Source organism: Alosa alosa, chromosome 5 (assembly GCF_017589495.1).
Source record: "Alosa alosa isolate M-15738 ecotype Scorff River chromosome 5, AALO_Geno_1.1, whole genome shotgun sequence".
Taxonomy (NCBI): Eukaryota; Metazoa; Chordata; class Actinopteri; order Clupeiformes; family Clupeidae; genus Alosa; species Alosa alosa.
Window position 1 is genome coordinate 18,383,703 of NC_063193.1, and position 25,340 is coordinate 18,409,042.

At 47.6% G+C, this 25,340-nt stretch overlaps 1 protein-coding gene across 3 annotated transcripts in view; it reads right to left on the bottom strand.

Annotated features, from left to right (window-relative positions):
- Window positions 1-12,406: 12,406 nt before the first annotated feature.
- LOC125294805 overlaps window positions 12,407-25,340 on the bottom strand; it is a 55,758-nt gene continuing 42,824 nt past the window's right edge. For all 3 annotated transcript variants that reach the window (XM_048243817.1, XM_048243818.1, XM_048243815.1), the window contains 3 exons: window positions 24,023-24,170; window positions 21,896-22,030; window positions 12,407-14,361 (listed from right to left, as the gene is read on the bottom strand). In XM_048243817.1, coding sequence (XP_048099774.1) covers window positions 13,559-14,361; window positions 21,896-22,030; window positions 24,023-24,170 — 1,086 coding nt within the window. In that variant the 3' untranslated portion in view covers window positions 12,407-13,558. The remainder of the gene's footprint in view (window positions 14,362-21,895; window positions 22,031-24,022; window positions 24,171-25,340) is intronic.

The following is a 25,340-nucleotide window of genomic DNA, read 5'->3' on the forward strand; positions in this document are numbered from 1 at the left end:
CCTGAGTGAAGGACGAGAGAAATCGCAACGGGGAGGAGATCATTTCTGTCAATCTCATCATTTTCCATTTCTTTCATTTGCGACAGAAGAGCTGTGCACCATTTCCCATTTTCTCTCATTTGAAACAAAAGGGCTGCGCTGATTTGAGCAGAATACTAAAACAAAGGGCTACCAGTGGGAAATGAGAGAGAGGAGGAGAGAAAGAGAAAGCTAGAGTGAGAGAGGGAAAGCTAGAGAGAGGGACAGAATAAGAGGCATGTTCTTTCTCTGCTTAAATACAGTATATGCCTGCTGATTAAAAAAAGACCAGCTTTGAAAAAAGGGGCTACTGTCACCTGGTGTCGGCATCAAACGTATCTTTGAAGTGCGACAGAACACACTGAAGTGAACATAAAGAAGTGTAGACAACAGAGTTCTCACATAACAAAGACATATGGCCTGTTTATGAAGCCTCGTTTGCAGTGCTGTGGACGATATCAAAGACGAACATCAGAGGTGGTGTTTGTCAGATCCATTTCCCAGACTTCTAGAAAGTTCTCCTCAGCCCTGAGCGGCCGGCTCACCCATCTCTGGGAAGCGTCATGGCACACATGACAGAGCTCACTTCCCAAACCATGCTCGCATATTCGCAGAGTCAGTCTGCAACACTGCAACTGGACGTGTGAGGATTGGTTTGTCGGGTCACTTTCTTTCTTTCCGTCTGTCTCTGTCTCTCTCTCCCCTCCATGTTTTTTGGAACGTTGTGATGACAGTCTAATCCTGGGCCTTGCTGGAGATAAAAGCGCGGCAAGTCAACAGCGCACGGACTGCGGCGTGGGACGCGACGACAGCTCTCACCCTCTGGGCTAACAACAGGATGGGCCTCAGACACCTCGCTTCCTACCCAAACGGGGGCAGCCATAGCTTATCACTGTTGAGTCTCTGGAATGTTCTGTTGGGCTAACCGTGATGCCTTTCTTCATGTAAGGTTTTCAACACTGGGGTCATCCAAACACAGCTTGACCAGTGGCACTTCCTGCTCTCACATCAGGACAAATCTTTTTTTTTTAAGGCCAAAAACATACTAGGCTTTTCACAACCTTGTCCATTAAGATGGGTGGGAGGCCAATGTAATCTGTGTATGACATTCCAGTGGACTGCTACAAAACATGGATTTACTGGCTTCTCCGGTGGGTATGAAAATATTTATAATTCCAAATCTCTCAGATTCAAACAAGTTAAACATGGAAACACATAGAAGGCCAGAATCTCTCAACAAGGACATACAGGATCTTGGCCTGAGAAGAACTGACCTTTGTTTTCCTGTAAGATTATTTAAAACCCACACCCACCCAAGAAAGATTCAACAGGTTCAGCAGTTCATCTTTGTAAATACATGCATTACTACAGGAGTTTTAGAGAAGCTAGATTTTCTAAAGCAGTCACTTACACATTCAGACTAGCAGATCTGTCAGATCAGGCTGTTTCAGATCTCAGATCTATTCTCCACATATTTTCAAAGCAAACAAGTCTCTGAACTGAAGTTTTGGTGGTGCTCACAGGTCTTCCTAAAATAACAGAATTAGACAATGAAACAGAAGGAGAGTACTGTCAATGTCCTAATGCTAGACATGACCAGGAATCTGAAAAAAAAAATGTCACACCTCGAGCAGAGCTGTTTAGCTTTCCTTGCCACACGCTCCTGTTGATGACAGCCAGAGATGTCAGCACAGTGCCCCTTGTGTGATGAATGCCCATCTGAAAGCCAACATGTCATTGTGGGGTCAGACTAGTCATTTAAATGGGTTAAGAATGATTCAAGGGAGCTAATTATGGAGCTGTTTCAGCTACATTGCTGCTGACCTTCCAATTAGAGCCAAGAGCATGGGGGGAGACTGGAGGATGGGAGCTGGTTAGGTGGGATTGGGGGGCAGGTTTCTTTCACTTAATTTGAAGGATGTACCACGGCAGCTGGGAAGCCTTGGGTTTGAGTGTCCCCATGACCCCTGCAGTATCAATCTGACTCGTAGGAGATATCCAATCTTAACGCGCACAACACACCAGAGCCCATCCATAAGGCGGATATTTAAAAGAAGAGATCGTATGAAATATGAGCCGTAAGCTAGACGTGGGGTCGGAAGATTCCGGAGCCTCGGGGGGTCATGAATCATGGAGGAAGCTCATTGTAGCATATCCACAGATATAATGCACTCATAATGATATCCTCACCTGGGCCATCCTTTATTCTTGATGGTGTAATGGAGGCTTCCGTGACTAGCTCAGATATGCTTTACTGCACCGCACTCTCGGATGGGCCCAGTGAAACACGTGTAGCATAATGAGGAGGCCATCGTGCCTTCCGTTATGGGAGGTATTACATAAAATACAGCTCTACAACATCAAAAGTATTTCCCATGATGGTGTTAGCATTATATTGCTATTATATATGGCATTATACATGTGTCTTCCACAGCTAAATCTGATCTAATTAGAAGTGATGGCTACAAAGGCTTATTTAGTAGTCATTATAAATGAAATGAAATGAAATGAAATAAAGGGTTATTTATAACTGTATGGTGTACCTACATGGATTTATGTTATTAATTCAGCTATAAACAGCAGGAGAATACGAGGTAATTCTATTGAAACCTGCAGCACCGCTGAGACATTAGCGTTAGCATCTGTATGGCTCTGAAGACTGATGGCCTGTACTGCCTCTGCCTCAGTGGGGAGATACACGTCCCCCCTGGGACATACAGTGACATTGGAAAGGGTGATGGGGACAGGTGAAGGAGCCCTTTGATTGACCAAACTCCTAAACTGAAAGCTACACAAACAAAAGGAGCCATCTCTCTCAGGGTCCCCTTTGACCGAAACGCATAAATTGCCCCAGGGGTTATCTGACCTCTCCAAGGCTTGTGGCTTTTCTTCTCCTCTTTTTTTTCTCCTCCTCTTCTCCTGGTCTGTCAGGGCGGCCCCCGTTTTCATCACGTGGGTCCGAGATCAATACAACTCAACTGCAATAAAAATGCTTTTCCTACTGATTAGAGGATTGCTGAGGGGTGGAGGGGGTGGAGGAGGTGGAAGAGCGGAGGGGGTTTCCCCCCTGGAAAGCAATCCTGTCTCCTTCAGAAGTGGGGAATCTGTTGTGTGTCAGTGCATTAATGAGCGGCTCTGCTGCTGCTATGGCCATGAGGTAATGGCCTCTTTGTCCATGCACTGAGCCTGGCCAAGGTCTGTGTGTGCAGCTTCCTCACTTCACCAAACCCATGAGGAAGACGAGTGGCTGTCAAATCCTGCTAGTTTAATTAGACGAGTCTCCTTCAAGAGTTATGCCAAATTCCAAATGACCTCGCCTCAGTCCTTACTTAATTTCCCTGGTCAACACATGACCTAATACAAAGTGCATTCTGCTTAATTCATCTCACTGAACGTATTTCAGTTTTGCTATTTTGAAAGGCCATGATGTTGCATGAACAATGGGCGAATCTAAAAGCTAAATGTAAGTAAATACCAAATCCTGAATAATATGTCAGATACGTTGCCCCTACTGATAAAGCACAAAGAACAAAAATGTAGCTGTGCTGCTTTGTGAAAATTGGAGATTAGCTCAGGAAGGTGATTGCTTGGGCTGGTACATTGTGCTTGACTGCAATTTCCTTTATGTGCCATGCCAACAAAAGAACAAACAGTCGCGAGTCTCAATGAAAGAGACATTCACCTTTGTCACAAAAAATGACATTGTGATTATGCCTTTGTGGGGGAAAAGAAATGGATGAACTGTCATCTACACACACACACACACACACAAACACACATGTGAGTACCTGCAAGCGAGACAAATCTGTCAGAGAAAAAAAAAGTCTAAGAAACAGACAGCATGCCTCCCCAATCACTCACTCAAACGGAGAGGGGGGGCACGACAGCCAAGGTCACGGTGAAAAATAAATGAAGCCCCCTGGATGCTCTTAAAAATCCAACAGTGCCATCATTAATTTCCACCTGCAATCCGGAGTGCTCTTTTAATTGCGCCTCCTCCCTGACAGCGTGACAGATCCGCTGGGCGTCTGATGCTCCCGGCTGCCTGCCTGACAAGCTGAGAGAGAGAGGGGGAGCACGATGGCAGGAGAGGAGAGACACGGAGGGAGAGAGGGAGGGAGAGAGACAAGAGGAGGACGAGAGAAGAGAGTGACTGGGAGAGGGAAGGGACATGGATAACAGTGAGTCTGCTGGTGACTGTTGGGGGGTGATTTTTATTAAAATATTCTTGTCTCATTAGGGCTTTTTACTCCATGTGTCTCTGTCTCTAACACACACACACACACACTCTCTCTCTCTCTCTCCTTAGAGTCTGAATTGCACATTACTGTGCACAACGGTGTAGGATAGTTGGGGCTAGAGCAAGTGTCAGAACATGTCTGAGTCTCTGAGCGTGAACACAATTAAGTGTGTGTCTGTCTGTCTGTCTGTCTCTGTGTGTATGTGTGCCAGAGTGCACATATAAGTACCTGTGTGTGTGCTTGTGTGGCTGTCTAGGTCTCCACTATGTGTGTGTAACTTTGACCGAGTGACTGTATGGTGGGGTGTGTGTGTGTGTGTGTGTGAGTGTGTATGCATATGTGTATTATGAGAGCATCTGTCTGAATTAGTGTGTCTGCAAGTATGTGAATGTGTACGAATGTGTGCGTGTGCGTGTTTGTGGGTGGTTGGTTGTGTATCTGTGTCTGTCTGAGTGACTCTCTCACTCTGTGTGTGTGTGTGTGTGTGTGTGTGTGTGTGTCTTCATCTCTCCTGAGGCCTGAGCCAGATCTGCATGGCAGACAGAGAATCAAAGCACGCGTCTCGGGGAAGTTAGTCATCCTGCACATCTCACCATCCCGCTGATTAATGGGCCGCCCGCGTGTGCCGGGCAAATAGTGGAGTTTGAATAATTTCGCAGATAATTGCGCAGGAGGATGATCAATAGCGGATCTGTGGAAGGGGCAGCGTGCCATTGATTTTCTATGCCCGCAATTTGGCTTGGAGAGAGCTCAAGGATGAGACAGAGAGAGAGGGAGGCAGTCTGGGTGCTCAGATGGTGGCGATGTCACTGTTTGACATCCTGAGGGCAACCAGAGTGGGACTTGCGAAGGCAGCACAGCTGCTCAAGTGTGTGTGTGTGTGTGTGTGTGTGTGTGTGTGGGTGGGTGGGGGGGGGGATGAGGAAGCTCCCTTGACTCCTTTTCTATCCACTTCCAAACCACCAGTCTTACAAACATCAATCTGCAAATACATCATTTTCTTTGTTCGATTGTTTCATGATCTTTTTTTTCAGATCCCAGTGGAATGGGGCAGCTCGCTCTAGCCCCTGTGTTTGGGCTACTGTCAGGGCAGCCCGGAAAGCCCCTGCACATCACCGAGAGGAGGAGAAGGAGAAAGCGCAGAAGAAGAGGACCTCAGATGCCATGTGCAGTCGGTAGACTGAGAGGCAGAGGGTGGCAAGAGAGAGAGAGAGAGAGAGAGGGAGAGGGAGAGGGAGAGAGAGAGAGGGAGAGAGAGAGAGGGAAACAGAAGCGCAGAGGGGAGAGGAGTGAAGTCATAAGCAGGATAACAGGCAAGACAACAGGTGGATAAGAGGATAAGAAAGGAAAAAGGAGAGGGAAGAGCGGATGGGAGAAGAGAGAGTATGGGGCACAAAGGAGAAAGAGAACAAGGACAATAGAAAAGAAGATGGAGAAGATGGAGCTGTATTGCATACGGAGGGGAAGGACGAGGAGTGGAGAGAGGAAGTGAATGAGAGGAGACAGGAGATTCCATCACACATGTGGCTGCACGTCCGCTTCCCTTCCCTTACACCTGGCGGGGAGGAGGAGGACGGTGTGTGTGTGTGTGTGTGTGTGGGGTGGGGGTTGGGGGCCGTCAATGTCAGAACAGACGTCGGCGGCTGAGGCCTGATCAAAGTGCTGCCACCCCCCCGTGGCGCTTGCAGCTGACGGTGGCCTTCCTCTCCCAACCCCCCATGCACACACACACTCCCACCAGCGATACCCCTCCTCTGACAGCGGGAGCAGAAGGGCCGACACAGACTGAGCTGAGCACGCAGACTACACAGCGCTGATCAAAAAGCCAAAGCAGGACAAGGCCGAGTCAGGAACTTCAGCCTGTCACAATCATTAGGAAGCCGCAGCTTTTCCGACCGACTTAGCATGAAGACATCGCTGACACATCAGGCCCTTTGGGGTTAGAGGATCAAGGTAGCTCTGAGTACACGGCAGGATGATGTGGATGGGGTGGAGTGAGGGGCTCACGGATGTCTGCATAAACAATTTCGCTTCAGCAATTCAAAACATGTCTATAATGCAGCGGACCTTTACAGTGCAGTTTGCCAACTGATCATATGTGAAGCTTAATTACCTCTAAAATCCAAAATAGCCTAGACTATGACTTCTTGCATGTTCAGTTCTATTAATTATAAAAATGGCAATATAAGTGGCAGTACAATAAAAAACCTCCCGTATTAAAACGCATTTGTCTATAAAGCAAGTCAGTATATTCCCATAGGTAAGAAACAATGCCTATTAATACCATGATGGAATGGAAAATGGGTAGAGATGGAACAGGATTTTTCGAGTTGAGAACAAAACTTGTTTTTGAGATTCTTTCCATTAGACACACTCGGGGAAATCCCCTGAAGGATGCTCTCATTTGGACGCATGCTAATGGCTGCTGGCTCTCTGTCGTTCTTTCTTTCTTTCTCTCTCTCTCTCTCTCAAACACACACACACACACACACACACACACACACACGCACACATACACAAGCACGCAGCTGCAGACAGAATGGCCCTGCCAGATGAACCATTTCCCAGAAGGCTTAGGGAGCGAAGCGCCAGGCACGGTGCATTAGGCCGAGCAGGAGTCTAACTGCAGGACATTGTTCAGACCAGAAACAAATTAATGGACAGGGCCTGAAACATGTGCCACCATTCCTGATCAGATGGTAATTTCATGCAAGAGGTCTGCAGAGGGAGGAAGAGAGAGAGAGAGAGAGAAAGAGAGGGATAGTGGCTTGGCAGAAAGGGCACCTCGGATCCCGACTGATTATACCGGAGTTGAGTGCAGCAAAAATTAACTGACCGAAATTAATCAGCTGAGTAATTCTCCAAATGTAGTGCACAATGCAGATGGCTAAAGCAATTAATGGAAGGTAAAAACACTTGGACACAAGTCTTTTTTTCATTTTAGTGTGGAAGAGCTCAAGACATCTCCTTCTTTTCTTCCGGGAAGTCAGTTGCTCAATATTTGGCCCATCCACTGGATTGTATAATGTGACTTGTCACAGATGTTTGGTGCACAGCAGAAGTTTAATATTATACCACTAAACAATCTGGCACACGTTTCTGTGCTTTTCTGGAACAGAATGTGGCCTCGAATATAACAGGGCGTATTAATTAACGAGTGTGTGAAATCATAAGCTCTACTTGAGTACCTCGTGTCAACGAAAAAGTACTGAGTTCCTGAGCATTCGGCCAGCCAGTCTAAAAATAGTTGTGACGGCCTCCAAAGCAAACAAACCATTAAACGTTCCTATCTCACTCATGGGACGCATCAGGCTTAAACACCAGCGAGGTGTTGACATCTGTGTGTTTTGTATGCATGACTCCTAATGTACAATAAAACACTATTCCCAAAAATCACCCCCGCAACACGCAACACACACACACACCTCCTTCTACCACCAGGCCCTGTCTCAGCAGTGGCCAAATGAACTGCTTTAATTAAAGTTATAAACTTCCCCAAGCACTGTAAAAATGTACAGTGCCGGTCATGTTACTATTAGGGGGAAAAATGGCCCTAAACGAGGCAGACTCTGGAGCGCACCTGGCCCTGATGCAGCTCAGATCGGGTCAACCATCGGCTGACAACACAACCAACAACACAGTGGAGGCAAACGGAGTGAGCCTCACGAGTCGTGAATCACGTAAGCGAGTACATCTTGCCAAAGATAGAGATAGATGCACTGGACTGGTGGAAGGAAAAACACATTTGGCCCTGATCTGGCATGGATCCACTGAAGGGCCAGCTGGACACACGTCCAACAGCACATCAGCGGCAAATAAAGTTAGGCTCTTGGACCGCGGAAAAAACACGGCAGAGCGGTGCCTGGCAGGCCAGATGTAGAACGTTTGTTTCTGTACTTTTTTTTATTTCTGAGGGAGTTTCTGCACTGCTGGTGGAGGCTGAAGACCGATACGCTGCGGCCTCGTGGAACGGCCCCCGGGACAGGGGGACGAGGACAGGTGGAGTGATGGGATGGCGGCGTAGCTCAACGCATCGCCGTGGAGACTTGTGTTCCCCGTCTGGTCTGATTGGGCCTGTGGGAGCTGCTGCCTCTCTCCCCACTCCTCTACCTAAATCATTGCTTTTGCCTTCGCTTTTACAACTTGCATTTGTCAGCTGCAAAGTGGTTGGGGCTTTTTTAGCTGTTTCTTTTTTTTTTGTGGCATGTGTATAAGTGTGTGGTGTGTCTGTGCATGTCTCTGTCCATACAATATGTATCTGTGTTTGGTGTGTGAGTATGTTTGAGTGTATGTGTCTGTGTGTGTGTGCATGTTTGAGTGTGTGTGTGTGTGTGTGTGTGTGTGAGAGAGAGTGAGTGAGAGAGAGATAGAGAGAGAGAGAGAGAGAGAGAGAGAGAGAGAGAGAGAGAGAGAGGCAGCTGCTGCTGGAACCCACCCAGAATGACGGCCAGTGCCTGCTAGAACGTAATCAAACCCCAGCAGCTCCAATCCAAAGGAAATGATTCGTTTATGGAGACTCTAATTACAGGTAATGAAACAGCTGGTTGAGGGCTCCAAGTCAGACAGCGTAAGAGGAACAGCTGCTTACAGGGCAGAGAGAAGGTGGGGTCCTAATGCACATGCATACAAATACAAACACACACACACACACACACACACACACACACACACACACACACACACACACACACACAGACAAGGTGGGGTTCTAATGCACATGCATACAAATACAAACATATATACACACACACACGCACACAGAGAATATACTGTACAGATGTGCATATGTACACATATTGTATTTGTGTAGATATGGATTATGGAATCATACCAATACAAATTGGAGGGACTGGTCATCTCTGTGCGTGCTCAGACACTGACATAACATGAGACACTCGGGAGAGTCTTTGAAGCACACATGCAGACAGTTAAATGTCGTCATGCGCACATACATATATGTTCGCATACAGACACAAACACTTATCTTGTGTATACAGTTGGGTGTGTGATGGCATAAGACACTAACACCTAACAACATATGCACATGTGCATTAATAAACACACAAGCAGTCAGGAGTGACGTCTGTTATGCAGACGTGTACTCAAATGGGAGAGGCAGGCGCACAAACACACACACACACACACACACACATACCTATTCACACTCACACATACTGTATATACACACACCGGAAGGATAGTGTTTTTAATATTGAAATGAAGATCAACACACTAGCAAGAGAAGTGCGTTGATGGGAAAGTATTGATGTGAAACAGATACGTGGGGAGAAAAAATAGACTCAAGAGAGTGAGGTCTTTATGTGCACATTTAAGACGAGCACACACATCTAAATGCTGCACAAACAGGCAGCACAGCCTATCGCAGTGCTATACTGGGCTTCTGAGAAACAGGCTTCATCTGAGTAGAGCATACCTCAAGGCTAGGATTTCTGCACTGCATTCCAGTCGGAGCTCCCTCATTAAAAAACTAATACAGGAAAGAAAAAAAAAAATCAGTCAAACAAAATACATGCGCACACACACACATATCTATTAAATGAGCAGAATAAACCCTCCAGGATAAAGGGACCATGTGATTGGCTAATTACCTGGTGGAGGAATAGAGTGTAAGTGCTAAGGGGGTTAATGGCCGTGAAAATATCCCTGGATGTGTGTGTGTGTGTGTGTGTGTGTATGTGTGTGTGTGTGTGGGTGTGTGTGTGCCTGTACGTATGTGGCTTTCCACCACGATGAGAGCCTGTCTGGAGCGTGACGAGGGACTTTCAGGAGGACAGGAGCCTGATGTGAGCCAAGCCGAGTGAGAGCTGAGAGAGATGCTAAGGGCCACAGCAGCACGCTATTGCAGGGTGGTGTCCTCATCTCCCCCATCCAGGAACACCACCACCACCACCCAGAACCACCTACTCCTCCTCCAGCCTTTGGGGTGGCTTTTTCTTTCTCTCTCTCTCTCTCTCTCTCTCTCTCTCTCGCTCCCTACCTCGGCCGTGTCGCCCGGGGTCACTTTTCCTGCTGCTCTTGCTTTCTCTACATCTAGTCTACCTTCGCCGTCTCTCGAGGGCACAGGATTATCGTTGGCGCTTTAATTTAGCACTCGTAGCCAGTTTGAGCTCTGTTCCTCCCTCCCTCCTCTTCTCCCCTGAGCCATCACACCATAAAAACCAGCCCCAGCCTGGCTTTGGCACTTTCTACCGGCTGATGTCACCTGCCACACAGCTCTCTGGGACCCACAATCCCTTGCTCCCAGTGGTATCCACTCTAACGCCTTTCATTCTCCGTCTCCATCTCTCTCTCTCTCTCTCTCCCTCTCTCTTTCCATCTCTCCCTCACTCCCTGAGTATATTATCAACTGCCAAGCCGCTTAGGGTATCTGCTGCCATTGACTACATTTAGGTGCAAATCGACCGCTGACTGAGCCAGCCGGACTGACCTCAATAAAGGCAATGTGCTCGGCTCACTTTATGCTTATTTAAAAAACAAATCCCTCACGAACCCTGTGTGAAATCGCATCTGTGTGTGTGGGAGCAGGCTGCAAGACTACACCAACGCTGAAATATGACACAGGGTCTATAATGCGCTCAACTACAATAGACAGACGACAAAGAATAGACAATACTGACAATAATGCAGGATTCCAAAGACAAATTTGTGTTTCAAGTCATTGTATTCGCATCGGAAAGGTGCATCTGTCACACTGAAAATGTTCAGACAGGAAGCTTTACACCTATAATGTTTCCAGATGCTGCAGCATGCATAACATCTGACTATTACAAAAATCTAAATTTGTTTTCGTGTGAGTCATTTCCATTGGGACATTCTGGCGATATTCTTTGTCATTATGGGTTCTGGAACAACGTACTCTATGGGTAGAGGTGAGCCAAACTGTCCTTAAATTGAGTTTAAAACAATGCGCTGTCTAGAGGGATATTTAAGTAGGAAAAACGTGTCCCTTCTTTCAAAAAAAGAGTGAAAGGATTAGAAGAAATTGCCTTTCCCCAGCAGCTGCATCCTTAAATCGCCTTTCTGACGTGCCACTTGGATAGGTCATTAAATGATTACTTTCTCTCTCTCTCCCTCTCTGTGGCTCCCTCTCTGTGGCTCCCTCTCTCTCTCTCCCCACCCTCCTCAGGCATTCTCTTTCCAGAAACAGATTTGTCAGAGCATTTCTGCGAGCGTTTAAAAAAAACAAACAAAAAAAACACACAAAACTGCCTAATCAAGTTATCTGTCGCGGAAGAAATGGCTTCGGTCGAGGCATTTGTGTTTATTTACAGGACATGGCACTACAAGACAGGCGAGGGGGGAAAGCATGAAAAATAACAGAGGGAGAGAGAGAGAGAGAGAGGGAGAGAGAGATGATGTGCAATAGAGGACAGGGATGGAGAATGGGAGAGGGGTGAAACTCTTCTGCATTATTCATGAGGGAAGATCAGACTTAAGGAGAAAATAAAAGCTTTCTCTTTTTCTTTCCAAAGCTCAGAGTGTGCCACGGGCTGAGAGAGAACGACTTGAGTCACCCTTTCACTTTTGCCGTCTTATCTCATCTCTTCTTTCCCTCCCTCCTCCTCCCTTCTCTTTCACCCTTTTGTTTTTGCCACCCAGACCGCCAGGAAGACAAACGCAGCCGGGTGACTAATGCCTCCCACGACTACTTTTGTCTTGACAGCATGAGGCGAGTGGGGGTTGTGAGTTGTGGTGCTGCTGGGGGGTTAGAGGAGGAGACCCACAGAAGCAGCAGGATGAGAAAAGGAAGAGGGAGAGCTGAGGAGAGCAGATGGGGGGTCAGGATGAGGAAGAGAGAGGGGGTACAGAAGGGGAACAGGAGGAAGAAGAGGAGGAAAGAGCAATGTTCTGCCGGGGGGATCCAGCTGGCTCACCTGAAAACAGCAAGGGAAGGATGAGCTCCCACCTGCTGTGTCACTCAAAACCAGCGCTGCCACAGATGGGACTGCCGCACCGCCCGACAGCACCACCCTACACCGCCCCGCACAACAAAGCCCAGCACAGCGCACGTATCTGCCACATCCACCACACAACACTCTGCAGGGCGCCACACAGGATCACACCTCACCAGACATGCACCTCCAATCACTCAGCAACCAATCACTCATCAGAGACAACACAACTTCTCATAGGAGGGAATGCTGTTTATCCATGTACTACATGCCCTGATGAACCTGAACCTTTATGGTCACATAAAAGAATCAGACTGGATGATTGAGCAATATTTGCATTTACATTGAAGGACACAGCAAATGTATTAGTACATTTCCAGCCTTTTGATTGGCAGTCTGGTGAGGGCCACATACTTGAGTCTCAGGTTCAGGTCATAAGTCAAGGGCACATTTCTGACAGGTTTACCCACCGTGACACAGACTCACACCCCACACACACACACACATTTCCTCTTTAAATGCAAAATATAAAGATTCTCTTGACCCCACTTTAAAATGTCAGACTAAGAAAAACACACAAAAGCTACAGCACTTAGAGCTACACTTTTTTTGTCATTTTTCCATTAAAAGGGCAATTTAATCAGTCAAAACACACACACACACATAGCACACACACATACACAGCACAGCACACACTTTAGAAACCTATAAAAATGTGAGTTTTGCCAGTGGATTCTCTTGACAGCCCTGACTGCCAGAACTAAACTGTTAAAAATGTGGCACCTGGGGTCTGAGGAGAGGCAGTAAAACCCAGGGACAGGTGCCTACATTACCCTCCCCTCCACACACATACACACACGCTCCACCACCACCCCCACACTACCATGTACCCCAAAAAGCCCTCTCTGGTCCTCAGATTCCCTTCAGCCGTCCGCTCTCGTAGTGAATGCACCGCTGGAGCTATGGAAGCTGATGAAAGCAGACGTGGACTTTGCTTGACACCGAAAAAACATGCCCTCCCTAAGTGCTTTTCATTTTCTCCAGCTCCTCTCTCTCTCTCTCTCTCTCTCTCTCTCTCTCTCTCTCTCTCTCTCTCTCTCTCTCTCTCTCTCTCTCTCTCTCTCTCTCTCTCTCTACATCCACCTCTCTCTCTCTCTCTCTACATCCACCTCTCTCTCCATCTCTCTCTCTCACTGTCTGCTCAGCCTGTGCTGAGAGTGTTTTCTAGTCACTGCATTAACCCAGAAGTCTCTCTCCCCTTCACGCTCTCTCCTTCTCTCCCTCTCTCTTTCTCGCCCCAGTTCTCTGGGTGGCCTCACTACCCCCTGCAGCTCTCTCTCTCTCTCTCTCTCCAGATGACTCGGCGTTCTAGCATTAGCCCCAGCGCTAGCTCTGCCACTCTGGCCTGCCTGAGAGCTCCATGGGGGGGAGCTTGCGCGGCGCGCTCCTGGCTGGCCTCTGGATGACCCCGGTGGGCTGCGCGGGAGAGCGCTGGGGGCCCGTGTCTGCTGTCATGTCCATGGACAGGGCTTTCTTCAGAGCCCTCTGCTTGGCGCTGGCGGTCAGTGAAGCGGGCTGCCTGCCACTGACTACTTTATCTGACCCTGCACTGCCCCTGCGTCCGACGGAACGCGCCCGCTCTTGTCTGTCGGACGTGGAGGACTGGACAGGCACAGGTGTCCCCCCATGCTTCTCTGAACTGCTGTCTTGTTGTTCTAAGCTGCAGTTCTCTTGCTGTTCTACGCTGGTCTCCTGTTGTTCCAACATTCTGGATGGGAGTCCTAGACCCACATGTTGTTCTAAGCTCCCCTCTTGACCCTCCACAACACACTCTTGTTCCCCAAGAATCCTCCCCTTTGGTGTCTGACCCCTCTCCTGCTCCCCAGAACCCCTCCTTCCTGCATCCCCACTCCGCCCTGGCCCCTCGGACCCTCTCCCAGATCCATCGAGACCCCTCGCCGGCCATTCGGACCCCCTCCTGGGCCCCTGGGAGCCCCCGGCCTGCCTCCGGGCCCTCCTCTCCTGCCTCTCCAGGCTCAGGCCGCTCAGCAGCTCCAGGGCCTGCTCCTGCTCCAGCCTCAGGTCCTGCAGCCGCCCAGCCGCCCGCTCCCGCCGCTGACCGCACTCGCCCAGGATGCGCTCCACGGCCGCCAGGAACTCCTCGCCATAGCGCGACAGCGCCTCTGCTCCTGTGGGGGCACACAGTAGAAGATGTTTGCCCGAACCTGATGGGACCCGATGGGTTCGGTCGGGTTCGGGCTTAATTTCTAGCATTTCACACGAGCTCGGGCCGGTAGGCTAAATGAGTGGTCAGGTGATGCATTTCAATTAGCTGCGAGAAAGATGCAAAAATGGATGCTGAGGAGGTGAAACGGAGGCTGGCCTCTGACGATTACGCTTTAGTTGCACCGGCAAAGAAAGCAAAGTCTGAGGTGTGGAAAAGTTTTGTCATGTGCATAATGAGAATAATGAGCTGGAGTGGGTTAGCCTATGTGAAAAACTAAAGGATGAAAAACATTCTGCAGAACGACAGAGATAAGGCATGCTGATAAGGCATGTTGATCAAAGCTTGTCCACACCTGCCAGTGCCCAGGATCAACCTACAATAACATTGTTTGTTACAGCAACAAAATCCAACCCTGCAAAGGTGAAACAAATGGTTACGGAGAACTCTTACAGCTTTCGCTGTAAAGACATTAGGCCTTTTAATATCGTAAATGGCGAGGGTTTTGAAGAGCTGGCGCAAGAACTACGTTAAGGTTGTATCAGCGATTTCAGGCCCAAAAAAGGCCCAAACATAAATGATCATATTCGTCCACGATCCGCTAGCTGTCTGTCCTATAAGCAGGCCGTCAAAAAACTGCGTCTCTGTAGGCAGCCTAGGCTCTGAGATCTGTACACAAAAACAACTGCTACCAACAAGGGTTGGCAACCCACTCAAAGGCAAAATAAAGTATTTCAACCAATAACCGACGAGATGCGCGTTTAGGAGAGTTTTAATTGCACGGGAGGGAGGGGGAGGGAGTAGTGAACTAGCTCTCTGTTTTGTTTGAACATCAACAGAAGTGACGTATCCCCGCTATCGCTGATACAACCTTTAATGCCGGGGCTGCTTATGGGAGGGTTCCTGCAAACTTCAGAGTGCTGAGATGTTATGATGTTACAGAGGACTTAGGCTATTTTATTTCTTTGTTCCAACTATCTGGTGGCCCAGCTTAAGTTAGTCATGAATAAATTATGTTAGAAAATTTATAAATGACTCATTCTTGACAAAAGGCAAAAGAGCTGCGTGCATGCGGACATTTGAATAATGTCGGGCTGTAAACAGGTTGGGGCTTTTAAAAAGCTGTAGGGCTGTAACGATATACAATTCGAAACCGAAATCGCGACATTCATATTAGTGGTGTGCGATACTGTAAAATTTGGTTTCGATCCGATACCAATTAAATATAGGGCCAGTATTGCCGATACCGATACCAATACTGATATTTGTAACTAAAAGCCGTTTATATACTTTTATGTAGGGGAGAACAGTGTGTCATGATTTATGACGTGAATAAAACATGCTAAATTTGAATACATTTCCATGACCACTAGTGATTTTAGGATTTCCACTGTTAATAATTTACAAAGATTTCAGCAACGAAACATTGCAAAGCGGGCATGCAATATGGGAAAGAAATGGTGTTTGCATGACTGTAGGCTAGCCCTTGGTGAAACAGGAACAATGCATTTTGAACAAATTGAGAGATTAGAATTAGATTAGATTAGAAGTGAACAGAAATTACAGTATCGATCCCATCACGCTGGTATCGATCCGATACCAATACCAATGTTGGTATCGATACTATCGATATTTGGATCGATATGCCCACCATGATAATTCATATCAACGATACCGCGTGGCGGTGTGAAAAGTAAGATCGCGACACACCTTTCTAGTGTTTCACGCAGTGCTTTGCATCTTACGCGGCTGCAAAAGCAACCCACATCTCCCGCTTTACTTATCGGTAGCCTACGTTGTCCAAAAACAAACAAATAAATAAATAATAATTTCATACCTCTCCTTGCTTTCATTGTAGACTATGTGTGCAACTTTACCAAACAGTATAGAAGTAAACCCCCTCTCCTTGCCCCACTCTCTCTCGCGCTCCCTCCCTCTGCCTCCCTCTCCCTCTCCCTACCTCTTCTGCTCAATGAACACGCGCGATTTAAATAAAACATTCACAATCGTGAAAGCAAGGATGCATAGAAGACGACTAGCTAAATTACTATTAAATCCGCTTAGCCTCATTAGCATGCTGCACATATTTGTTTAAAACTCTTGCATTGAAGTTGACTGATCATCTCAATACCAACGTTTCCCAAAAGGGTCTGTCCCAAGGAGAACAAGTATTACCTTGAAACTTAAACACACATGGGAAAACTGAACAGTCCAATCAGTAGACTACGATAGGCTAAGCTAGCCAACTATGCTACTTTGTTTACAATATTTCCAGGCTTCAACCAGACAGCTGAATTAAAGAGGGAGAGTTGTAATAAAAAATAGCAGGCCCAGGCTATAGGCTAATCTGCATAAAGTGTGCCGTCATAAATATCAGTCATTCAGAAAAATATTTTTATATCAGGATATAAAATAATAGATATATTATATTGTAATCCTCTGGTGTTCTATAGGGAGGCTATTAAAATGTTATTTAATAAAATGTCTAGCCTCCCCCCCCCAAAAAAAGAAAGAAAAATCGAGATTCGTAACGAACCGTGGGTCAAAAATCGTGATACAAACCGAATCGTGAGGTTGGTGTATCGTTACAGCCCTAAAAAGCTGTCAGTCTCGGCTCAGGCTGATTTCTGTCAGGCTCGGGCCTTGTCGGGCCTAACTTTTAAGGCCCGATTACAGCTCTACCACACAGCACAGCACAACACAAGAGATGGCTGGCTGAAAAGAGGAAACGGCCAGGTTATCAGCATCAGTAGCATTAGCGTTAACGGATGCACGTTACAGATTCCTTCAAGCCTGGGAGTGTTCACACGAGCCGTGCAACAAAAGCGCTTTTGTTTCCTTCTGATTAATTTGTTTAAGAGCATTATATGAGCATTTGGCTCCCGCTTCCAGAGCCGGATTAGGATCTCCAGATAAACCATAAAAAATATTTGATGTTTGATTTTACTGTCCCGAGTTAATGTTTGAGCGCTCCGGGCATCGCTGCAGGGCGCTACCCGCCACTACTCTGCCACAGCCTTTCACAACATCAACTTGACTGTAATGCGCAGAGAACTAAACAAGTTCAAGCGTGGCAGAAAACAGATATGTTAACGGAGAAAGAAAGAGAAAGAGAGAGAGACAGAGAGACACACACACACAGTTAAGATTTACATCTGACTTTCTCAGGGAGGTTGGCTGGATTGATGGTGTTAATGTCAGGGGTGCGACCCACGCAAAGCATGTGAGTTAGGAGTGTTTTCTGATGTGGCACGGAATGTGTCAGGCAGGGCTGTAAATTGTAGGACCTGGTGGAATCAGCCAGCCAGGGAGGCGGGGCTTGGGAGGACACCCACTCAGCCTCAGACGCCTTCGGCGGGAAATGCTCACTGTCACTGCATGTAAACATGCACCATTAAGCTCCCACTCAAATTCACACACAAACACATACATAGTTTATAAATACATACAGTACATACACATATATGCAACACAATCACCAAAATGGATTTATACAAACATGTTAAAACAAAAGTCACATATCTCTCACACATGCACACAAGTACATACTGTATATAAAAGTATATTTCCATGCATGCACACATAAACAGTGTTGCCTGGAGGCCTCAGACCCTTTGACCCAGGCCACACCTGAGCTGGAGCCAGAAGACAGGAGCTGACAGGCGCTCGCTCTGGACACGCCTGCCTGTATGTGGGTCGGGGTCTCCAGGGTCCCCCAAAGCAGGTCAGACCTCCGTATACACCCCCACCCTACAATCACACCCTCCACCCACACCCAGAGAATACCGAACCAGTGTGTGTGTGTGTGTGTGTGTGTGTGTGGGGGGTCTCTCACCCCCTTTTGGACACTGTGACATGGAGACGTACAAAGATACGTCAGGTGAGACAAAGGGCTTCAGAGCTGTCAGATAAGAAAGGCCAACAAAAGCCAATCACAGGGCTCAGAAGAATCATCCCCCCTCGTCGATGGCGCACAACGAGTCGAGCAACACATACACACACACACAAACACACACAGACAGAGCGATAGCAGGTGCTCGTGGTTAGGAGATGAAAGGCGGCAAAGGGCCCCGGTATTATCTCATAACGAAACAAATTGCTTTGCACCCTGGTACTGTGGTATCAGAAGAGAAGGTTCAGGGAGATAAGCAGCGGCGGCTGCAACAGTGGCAGCATGGCTTTTGGAGATCCTCAAGACGCCGACACGTAACAAAAGGAATACTCCATTGCATCATAAATGGAGAACAAAGAACCAAGACGTCTTACGGTTTCATAAAAAAATAAAAATCTAGGGAGATATGATTATACAGGTCGCTGATTGTCATTTCAAAACTGAAACGAAACTGAACAGAAGCAGAATGCCTTCAAGGACTGAGGTAGTTGAAATGAGTTGAGGAATACTGGGTGTGTCCTTGTGACATTTAGGTTAATTTCACTCCTGTCATTAATGACATTCATATGATCAGATATGAGAATTTCAAACATTAAATATTATGTTATCATAGTAAGTAATAATGGCCACTGAGGCTTATAAAAAGGGGGCTTATATATATATATATATATATATATATATATATATATATATATATAATATGGAAGCAGATGAAAATGGTCTATGCAAAATGCAAAGATAAGTAAAAACACCTTCAGCTATTACAGCACGATTGCTATCTGTGTGCTAACACACACACACACACACAGCCATAAAACCTCAGGCATTCCAGCCGTGCTTGTGTAAATATTTAGCATGGGGCAGCTCCGGGCGGTGAAAAAGTGGGCCGGAGCTGACGAGCCTGCGTCGTCTGTGGGGGTGCCTGGCACGGTCAGCCCCACGCTGGCACACTGAGCACCGGTGGAACACACCAGCACCAGGGCGCCTCAAAGGAAGGCTTCAGCCGCTGTGGTTGCACTTGAGATGGGACCACACACACACATACACACCCACAAACACACACATACACACACACACACACCATTTTCTCTTTGCCTTACACACACAGGCTCACTCACTCTCTCACACATCACGGTCTCTCCCTTCAAGCACACATAGGCCCACTCACACACACCACACCCATACCCACACACAAACAACTCAAAGACACACACATGCACACCCACATACCCATACTCACTCACCCACACACACACTTACACACACACACACAAATAGACCTTCTTAACCCCCTCCCCCCCCCCAACACACACACACACACACACCTGAGAGGCTAAGCCACCTATGGAAATGTGGAACAGTGGGGCAGGCAGGCTGCTTGGGTTGGCCAGCCCTGTCTCTATCTGGGGGAGTAAAGGGAGCTGGAGGGTTCCGTGGCTGGGAGGGACCAAGACCAAGACCAAGCGAGGTGAGGAGGAAACATGCTGTTTCTGTGTGTGTGTGTGTTTGTTTGTGTGTGTGTGTGTGTGTGTGTGTGTGCGCACACATCTGGGGGTTGGGAGTTGGGATTTGGGGGGTGGGTGGGAGTGGGGCGCGATAGTCGAGGAGTGTTTGACCAGTGTCCGAGGATCGTAATCAGTTCAATGGATGACTTCCACAATCACCTTTCATTTTTTTAGTAAGATAGATGGAGAGAAAGAGAGCGCCAAGACAAGTCTTGATAAGAAGACCCTTCCCTGAAGCTTCTAAAATCTCCCCTTCTCAAGAGCAACAAGAAGAGTATAAAAGCATTTGAATATGATACTGAAAAGGAAGGAAGAATGATATAGTATCTCCTTTGTCAATGCAGCCATATATGGCATTTGATTACTGGCCCAGCATTTGAAAAGGACCACAGATCCTTATGTTGTGCTGCATCATGGTATGTGAAGACAGCCTCACCTACGCAACACTGTCACACAGATACAGGCTGGAATTTGTGTTCTGCTCTGCTCTGCATTATACTCTTGGGGATAATGAGAGAGAAACAAGCACTCACGCTGGCTTATGTGACAGAGGCCAGTGGCCTCCGCCTCGTATGTCTGGGGCTGAGGGGGTAGAGCTGTGACAGGTGCAGCCCCACAACCCCCACCCCTCACACCAACCTTACTGGCCCTCTCTATAACTACCCCAACTCCTCGCACCAACCTTACTGCCCCCTCCATAACTACCCCTCCCCTCGCACCAACCTTACTGCCCTCTCCATAACTACCCCCTCCCCTCGCACCAACCTTACTGCCCCCTCCATAACTACCCCCAGCCCTTGAGTGCCACAGAGCAGTGCACAGGGTCAGACTCATTATTCTCATACTCCCCCTGTCCTCACCCCTCCTCTCCTATCAGCTACTCTTCCCCTCTCTTCACCCTCCTTTCCTCTCTTCTCTTCTCAACCCTTATCTGTTTGTCCTTTCTTAACTCTTAACTCTTCTCTCTCTCTCTCTCTCTCTCTCTCTCTCTCTCTCTCTCTCTCTCTCTCTCTCTCTCTCTCTCTCTCTCCTCTCTCTCTCTCTCTCTCTCTCTCCTCTCTCTCTCTCTCTCTCTCTCTCTCTCTCTCTCTCTCTCTCTCTCTCTCTCCCCAGTGTGAGGCAGCAGGCCTGGTGATTAGTGGGTGATGTCAGCTCCTCAGTATGCCGTCTCCATAGCCACCTCTCCTCCTCCTCTCTCCTCGGAGCGCCTAATCAGAGCAGGGTGGCGCTGGTCTCGCCCGCTGCTGGCTGGGAGGTCTGGGCTCAGCTCCATGGCTGTCAGGCGGGCATCAGGGCACACCGCCGGCCCCTCCACCACCACCACCGCCACCGCCGGTATCAGCGCTGGTGCCAACCGTTCCAGCGGTGCCACCTTTCACCACAGTACACGCGCCCGTATGTGTGTGTGTGTGTGTGTATGTGTGTGTGTGTGTGTGTGTGTGTGTGTGTATGTAGCTTGAGAAAACCACACAGGACTCTTGAAGCAGTGCCAGGCTCCTCAGACTTTTGCAGGCGCACTACATCACCCCACACCCCGTTAGCGTTCAGCCGGGAGTGTATGTGTGTGTGTGTGTGTGTGTGTGTGTGTGTGGATTGCACACGCTTGCACAGGTTTCCCCTCAGCTAAAAAATGTTTCCCCTTTACTGAAGGAAAGAAAAAAACGGATGGAAAAGAAAAGAAAAAGTGAAAAGAGTCCTAGTGGAATCTAGGGTGGAATTCCAGCAACAGAAAAAGACGTGCAGGGTAGGACAGGACAGGACGTCTCAGGAGAGGCACAGACTTTGGCTTTTGCATTTGCATGCTAGTGTGCTTCTTACACCCAGCACAACTGACAAGAACTGAAGACCGATGTCTGTGCAGGAAAAAAATAAAAGGTGAATATGTCTGTTATAGAGCCAAATGCTTCTGACATGAGCATAGCCCATACTGACACAATGAGGGATATTAAAACTTACAGCATAAAAAAAGACTGAAAAAAAAGAGAGGGAGAGGAGGAGAGAAAGAGAGAGAGAGAGAGAGAGAGAGAGAGAGAGAGAGAGAGAGAGCATGATTCAAAGAAACAAAGCAAGAGCGCCCAACAGACAAGCGGTGATCTATCTACCTCGGCTCTTTGAAGGGTCGAGGGCCTCCACCGCCTCCTGGATGCACATGGCGTTGCTCTTGAAGGCTGTCAGGAAGTGGCGGAGCGCCTCCTCAGACGCCGAGCTCCGCAAATCAGCATAACATGAAAGCACATCTGGAGGAGAGAGAGGGAGAGGGAGGGAGGGAGGGAGAGGACACACCCAAGCAATACAGTCAGACATATAGTCATCACACACACACACAAACACACACACACACATGTACAGGAGGAGACAAAAACGGAGGAAAAAATAAACAAAAAAGCAATTCTTCAGGTAAAATATTCAAGACCCAGGGGATAGAGAACTGCACACACACACACACACACACACACACACACACACACACACACACACACACACACACAACTCGAGAAATACTTGAGATGCAGATGTGAGGTCAAACGGGAATGAGGATGCAAACAGAGACAGTCATGTTGGGGAGTTTGGGTGTACGTGTGAATTCATTTTTGTGTGTTTGTGAGTGTGTCTTCATGCAATAAAAAGTGGATGTTGAGATGGAACCTACACTGAGAAAGGGCTGATGAAAGTGTGTGTGTGTGTGTGTGTAGGCAGAGCCCTCTGTTGCGTTCACAAAGCGTGAAGTTGCACTCAGTCACTGTGAAGATCTGCTTTGCCACCCCCCCAGAAGTGGAGTGTGTTATGTATTCTCTGTGTGCACACGCGTGTTCATGTGGGTAAACACATACACACACACACACACACACACACACACACACACACACACACACACACACACACCAACTCGAGAGAATACTTGAAGTGTGACATGTTTTACACTACTAAGATGAGTTCTTTTAAGCCTGCAGGTCATGAACAACGAACAGAATATTCTCATGCTCCAATGAGGATGCGTGTATACTGTGTGTGTGTGTGTCTGTATGCATGTGTGTGTGTGTGTGTGTGTGCGCGTACGTGTCTGCATGTGTGTATTTGAATGAGTTTGGGTGTATGTGTATGTGTGAATTCATTTTTGTGTGTTTGTGAGTGTGTCTTCATGCATTAAAAAAGTGTATCTGATGTTGAGATGGAACCTACACTGAGAAAGGGCTGATGACATCATATAGGCAGGAAAGGGGGGTGTTTGGTGTGTGTGTGTGTGGGGGGTCACCAAGCTTTGAGCTTTAATGAGCCTCCATGGGTACCATTGCCAGAGGAATGTTCCCACTGCTTACACACACACACACACACACACACACACACACACAAACACACACACGGGCTGCAAGATGGCTGTTACACGGTACTGCTTCACGCGCCTCAGTTCGCCTGCCAAGCCGCCCGGTTCTCAGAGCGCTCTCGCTGCTCGACCCTGATTCCTCCCAGTATCCTCTGCAGCTGTGGACTGATGTGAGCAGGTGGAGCGAAGGGGGTGCGGCATTAGAAGAGAGAGAGAGAGAGAGCGAGTGTGTGTGTGTGTGTGGGGGATTTCATGACCGCTGTGCGGTGGACCAGGGGCTCACTGTAAATCTCCCCATCCCAGAGCCTAATCGCTGCAGAGCCTAATCGCTGTGTCCCTGCACCCTACTTGCTTCCAAGGGGGTCGGGAAATCCCCCTCTGACAATGCCCACTATTCACAGCACCTCCAAATAATAAAAAAAATACCCGCTATATAATCAAACAATACCTCAAGCAATCTCATGCACTGTACATTTGACCTCATAAATCATGAGGCTCTTGAGGGAAAATAACTGAGCATCTGATGAACTAGTCTTGGAAATAAAACCAAGAAAAACACAAATAAACGATAAACGAAACCATACATTCAGTGAAATCAGCCTATATAGAAAAACACAGACTAGATAACTGATATTAACAGACAAATATATCAAAATCATATATTCCCTCAAATCAGCAAGAGACAAACACCTGGCTTCCACCTTTGTGCCCTTGAGCCAAGGCACTTATCCCCAAGTTGCTCTGAGGAGACTGGACCTTGTAGTAATTGGCATATGTAGGTCACTTTGGTCAGTTTGGATGAAAGCGGTAGCCAAATGAATAAGTAAATAAGTACGTAAACACTAGATAACTAATATCAACAGCCGGTAGAGTTATCGCTTCATAATGCTGCGGTTGTGTGCGGTACCTTGCAGTGGGACACACAGACTGTGTGTGACGCTGTCCTGGAAGGCCTGGTAGGATCGGCGCACGCCCTGAATGAGCTCCTCTGTGTAGGTGACCTGCAGGCTGTACAGGCTTCTGTGGAACTCCAGCTCGGCTTGCAGAGCCTCCACCTGGGGCCAAACACACACACGCAGACACACAGACACACAGACACACAGACACACACACACACACACACAAGGCCCTCAGTTAATACAGAAGAGTCAACAAGCACAGCAAGTAATACAAACACATCAACAAGCTCTCAGTCAAAAACGCTGACAATTAAAATGAATGTATCAACAAGCTCTTAATCAACTTCTGACAACTGATACAAATAAATAAACACTCTTTCACCACACACACGAAATACAGGTCACTAATACAGAACAGCCGTGCTATTGTTTGGGAATAACTCGTCGGATTTATTTGCATTGAAAAGTGTGTTTCACAGCTTCCAGTCAATGTTTGCCATTGACTGTACACAGATGGGGAAAGATACACTTCCCTCCCGGCAATACACAACGGAACCCAAGGACGCCTCTGGTGTACTGCCCTGCAAAACTATGCGCATAACTTACAAAACATCAGCTGCACAGAACCGACTCGCCCACCAAAACTGCCCCCAAGCTGAACGCAGTGGACTCCACAAACACTTGACCAAAAGAGAAGTACAATGCATCAATATGATATAACCATTAACCTCTCCCAAGGGTGCACACGCGGGCTTCTGACATGAAGACACATCACTTAATAAAAAACGGGCATTGTGCAGTGTTCGACGACACCCTGTGAGCCGCTCCAAGTAAGAGGTCACGTTATGAGGTGGCTACATGAGAGCTGATCATCTCATTTTGAGGCTGGAAACAGAGGCCTTTAAAAATACATTATGGCCCCCATAACGGCATGTTGCTGGTCGGGCGCCTGCGGTAGGATCGCAGGGCCTGGCTGCAGTGCGGCGTCACAACAAGTGTTGCATAAATCATCTTGTTGAGCCTGGCAGGCCAATGGTGGGTCATGAATGATTGATGCTCCCCCATAGTACCTCTCACCCCATTCAACTCCCACTCTCCATTTCTTTCTTTCTTTCTTTCTTTCTTTCTTTCTTTCTTTCTTTCTTTCTTTCTTTTCCTCCCTCCATCCCCATCTCTCTCTCTCTTTTCCTCTCTTTCTCTCTCTCTCTTTTCAATTCCTAATGCATGGCCTGGGCTTTCTCGTGAAATAACAGCTTTCGATGACCCTCCAGGCATGTGTGTGTGTGGATTATTATTAGTGTAGGGAGGAGGGAGGGAGGGAGGGTT